Source organism: Nicotiana attenuata, unplaced genomic scaffold (assembly GCF_001879085.1).
Source record: "Nicotiana attenuata strain UT unplaced genomic scaffold, NIATTr2, whole genome shotgun sequence".
NCBI lineage: Eukaryota > Viridiplantae > Streptophyta > Magnoliopsida > Solanales > Solanaceae > Nicotiana > Nicotiana attenuata.
The window spans coordinates 21,920-26,492 of NW_017670833.1; the positions used below are offsets into that span (position 1 = coordinate 21,920).

Consider the following 4,573-nt stretch of genomic DNA (forward strand, 5'->3'; position numbering starts at 1 on the left):
TATATATATATATATATATATATGTGTGTTATGTACTTGCTCCTATTAATTAAGAAATGAGTACTCCCTCTATTCCAGTTTTAAGCGAGTTTATTTCCTTTTTGGTCCGTTTCAAAAAAGAATGACTCTTTTTTAAATTTGAAAACAATTTAGCTTAAAATTCACCTTTATAACCATACAAATACTCAGAACCTCTTTTAGACTTGTTTAGGACGATAAGTTCTAATTTTTTTAAATTTAGTGGCCAATCAAATAGGTTGACGTAAATTAGAAAGTAGAAATAATAGTGGACTCTACTTTATACCCATATGATTTAAGAATCCTAAGTCCACCTTTTACCATGAGAAGCTAATAATTAGCTGCAAAGTAGTTAGGAAGTAAAGAAGCATCAGAGAGGTTAGATTTAGGCGAAGTGTCTTTGTCTGTTAGCCGAAGTGTCGGTGTCTTCAACTCATCTACTATATTTCTTCACCATCACTACACTGTTGTAAATTGTGTTACACTGTCTTGACACCACCAAAAGCATCTTCATATGCATTATTGCCATTAACCTCAACCCCTCCTCATCTCTCTTTCCCACCCACTTTCCTCGATCTCCCTACAATTTTGAGCTGAAATATATATATATACACTAGTTTCTTTTAGCTCAAGAAATCAGAAACATCAATATGTACGGGAGGGATCCATGGGGAGGGGCACTGGAGATAAACGCAACAGATTCAGCTACAGATGATGATAGGAGCAGGAACTTACAGGATTTTGACAAGGCGGCTTTGTCAAGGAATCTGGATGAAACGCAGCAGAGTTGGCTATTGGGTCCAACTGAGCAGAAGAAGAAGAAGTATGTCGATCTCGGTTGTATTATTGTCAGTCGAAAGGTATTCAAATGGACTCTCGGCTGCATTATTGCTGCTGCTCTCATTGCTGGACTTGTTACGCTGATTGTCAAGACTGTTCCTAAGCACCGACAACGTAGTCCCCCACCGGATAATTACACTTTGGCTCTTCGCAAGGCCCTTATGTTCTTCAATGCCCAACGCTGTAAGTAATTACCCCAATTTCTTTCAGGTATCTGATCTATGGGATTCAGATTCTTATTTGAATGATACTATTGTATTCGATCCTGCCTATGTATGACTTATCTCTCTACTCTAAAGCATTAAAAATTGGAAGATCCATGTTGTTTTCTGAAGAGTAGAATATTTCCATCTATTCTTCTATGTTGCCTTTACTTGATGATTAAGATCCCAAGATTACTGGGTTTTAAGATGCAGATTTATGATTTTGCCTTCAGCAAATTTATCTGTGGACTATCTGGATTTGGGTGTTTCTCTTTTTTGATGTTTGACAGCTTGATTTTGGGTCAGATTGGTGGTTTTTTGTTCAGTTTGTCATTTAATTATCTGTTTGTTTTTGACAGCTGGGAAACTACCTAAGCACAACAATGTATCATGGAGGGGGAGTTCAGGTATGCAAGACGGCAAATCTGATGATTCAACCATGTTTAAGAATTTGGTTGGCGGCTATTATGATGCAGGAGATGCAATAAAGTTTAACTTCCCTCAATCTTTTGCTCTCACTATGTTAAGTTGGAGTGTGATTGAGTATAGTGCAAAATATGAAGCTGCTGGGGAGCTCAGTCATGTCAAAGATATTATTAAGTGGGGTACTGATTACCTCCTCAAAACCTTCAATTCCTCTGCTGATACTATTGATCGCATTGTTGCACAGGTAAATATCATTCATTGGGCATTTTGAATTAGTTGATTACGTAGGTTCGTATGAATTAACATTTTATAATGGTTTTGTTTTCATCAATCATTGTTTCTGCCTTATCAATTATCACCAACTGTATCTTATTGACAAGAACGACATCGATGATTGCATTGTTTTTGTTTCTCTTGTACATTGAGAAAATGAGCATACATATGAGCTGCTTGATCTCATAGAAGGATTTCTGTTCTGTTTTATAGGTGGGAAAAGGGGATACTTCAGGAGGGCCAGATCCCAATGATCACTATTGTTGGGTGCGTCCAGAAGACATTGATTATCCACGGCCCGTAACAGAATGTCACAGCTGCTCGGATCTTGCTGCCGAGATGGCTGCTGCTCTGGCTTCTGCCTCCATTGTTTTTAAGGATAACAAGGTCTACTCACAGAAGCTCGTCCATGGTGCTAGAACTCTCTTCAAATTTTCCAGGGAACAGCGTGGTAGATACAGTAGCGATAATGAAGCTGCAATATTCTACAATTCGACTAGTTACTGGGATGAGTTTGTGTGGGGTGCGTCCTGGTTGTATTATGCTACAGGAAATACTTCATATCTTCAACTTGCTACAACTCCTGGTATTGCCAAACACGCTGGTGCTTTCTGGGGAGGTCCTGACTACGGCGTGCTCAGCTGGGATAACAAGCTCACTGGATCACAAGTAAGAAGATCTAGCCTCTTTATTTTGTCTTGCATGATCGTTCATGCCGGCAACATTTTGCTCTTAGTCGGTATATCTGTTTATAAGTTGCATGTTTTTCGTTGAGAGATCTATATATTGTACTGAAGCAATGCTTTTCATTTGTATTTAGGTGCTTCTGAGCCGTTTGAGATTGTTTTTGAGCCCTGGATATCCTTATGAAGATATTTTAAGTACATTCCATAACCAGACAGGCATAATCATGTGCTCCTTCTTGCCATACTTCTCTTCTTTTAACCGGACAAAAGGTAAGCCTTGTTTTAGCTAGTTAGCATGTAAAGTTTTGCAGAGTTTGTGGGAAGTCAAATATAAAACTGTTGGGCCTTTGTAGGAGGGCTGATACAGTTAAACCACGGAAGGCCTCAGCCTCTTCAGTATGTAGTCAATGCTGCCTTCCTAGCTACCTTGTATAGTGACTATCTTGCTGCTGCTGACACCCCTGGATGGTATTGTGGACCCAATTTCTATTCTACCGATGTCCTACGTGAATTTGCACAGACACAGGTAAATGAAACTTTACGATCTTTATGTTTGCAAGAATCTCTTTTCTTATTTTCTTGTTCCTTTTACTTCAGTTCTGCTAATAAGTGTGTGAAATACTACCTAAAAATATGTGTGATAAATGCAAAAAATCAGGAGTATATGAGATATAGATGGTGTAAGCATGTTCTTATTAGCCAACTCTGATGAAAGTTTAAACCGTTTCTGGTGTTAACTCAGTTTTCTTTCTTTGACTTTTAGATTAACTACATCCTTGGTAAGAACCCTAGGAAGATGAGTTATGTTGTGGGCTTCGGCAATCGCTATCCAAAACGTGTCCACCACAGAGGTGCATCAATTCCAAAAAACAAGGTCAAGTATAATTGTAAAGGAGGATGGAAGTGGAGGGATTCAAGTAAGAATAATCCGAATACTCTTGTTGGAGCCATGGTTGCTGGACCGGACAAGAATGATGGTTTCCATGATGTTCGTACTAATTACAATTATACCGAGCCAACACTTGCTGGAAATGCCGGTTTAGTTGCAGCCCTTGTAGCTCTATCTGGAGATAAAAGTGTTGGAATTGACAAGAACACAATATTCTCTGCAGTACCACCCATGTTCCCCACTCCACCACCTCCGCCAGCTGCTTGGAAACCATGATTTGTTGATCGTTAGTTTTATCCACCCCCCTGTCTTGTGTGACCATATATAGGTTCATTTTTTTCATAATGTGGTCGATATGGGATTCTGATACCATGAAGTTTGAAGCAATGTGAAAGCCAAAAAACAGGATGAGCACCTTGAACGTATACGCTTGTGCTCAGCTTGGCCTAGAATCCAGATGTAGAACACTGTCTTGAAGAAATGCCCAACGGTATGTCTTTGCAATGTATCAATATACACAGTTTGCATGTATGTAACAAACCGATGATATACTCATTGAGAACTGGAACGTGAACAACCTCAATTTTTTATTGGATAAGCTTTCAAGTAATGTGCCGCAGCTATTTGAATTTGCATTTTGTAGAGCAAGAATAATGGTAGTTGCAAACTGTGGTTTGAAACTGCTGCTTAAGATCTTAATCTGCGTGGTGCTGCTTCTGTTCTCTGCTGCTTAATTCTTTCATTATGTGTGACCACCTTGACATGCACTGGCTGATGCAATAAAACGATAGTCTAATAAGTTGACATCGTTAAATTCAAAAGCATATTGGATTAGTTGGGAGGAAGAGGAGTGGATAGTTTAGTTGGGGATGTGTCTCTTGAATGAGTAACTGAGAATTAGGATCTGATATACTAAATTTCACAGGCAAGATATGTCCAAAATCTAACTGAAAGGGAAAAAAAAATCCGGGGTACTGTGTAGTGCACATTTTGAGTGTCGTCTTCCAAGCTAATCTTTAGTACCAAGTAGACTCAGTAGTTAAATTTAATTGCACACTTATTATTGAAGGTTAACATTGATGCATTGTCAATGATTCTACGGATGACCAAATTCCTATTTGTTGGGCTAAAACGGCCCAAAGATACTCTTAACATGGTGTGATATTGTGCGCTTGGGCCAAGCCCGTACGGTTTTTCCCAGAAGGCCTCACACCATTAAGAGATCGTAAAAATAGCAC

General features: G+C 39.0%; 1 protein-coding gene across 1 annotated transcript; it reads left to right on the forward strand.

Moving 5' to 3' along the window:
- The first annotated feature begins 371 nt into the window (after positions 1 to 371).
- On the forward strand, positions 372 to 4,015 carry LOC109243753 (endoglucanase 25-like). The gene is made up of 6 exons (XM_019410735.1): positions 372 to 1,041; positions 1,421 to 1,731; positions 1,974 to 2,429; positions 2,581 to 2,716; positions 2,800 to 2,972; positions 3,210 to 4,015. Exons 1-6 carry the CDS (start codon positions 669 to 671, stop codon positions 3,609 to 3,611), a joined length of 1,851 nt encoding a protein of 616 aa, XP_019266280.1. The 5' UTR covers positions 372 to 668; the 3' UTR covers positions 3,612 to 4,015.
- Positions 4,016 to 4,573: the final 558 nt, after the last annotated feature.

Coding starts and splice junctions, on each gene's coding strand:
- LOC109243753 (XM_019410735.1), top strand. CDS start 669: ATGTACGGGAGGGATCCATGGGGAGGGGCACTGGAGATAAACGCAACA. Junction 1,732..1,973: donor TTGATCGCATTGTTGCACAG/GTAAATATCATT, acceptor TCTGTTTTATAG/GTGGGAAAAGGGGATACTTC. Junction 2,717..2,799: donor TTCTTTTAACCGGACAAAAG/GTAAGCCTTGTT, acceptor GGGCCTTTGTAG/GAGGGCTGATACAGTTAAAC.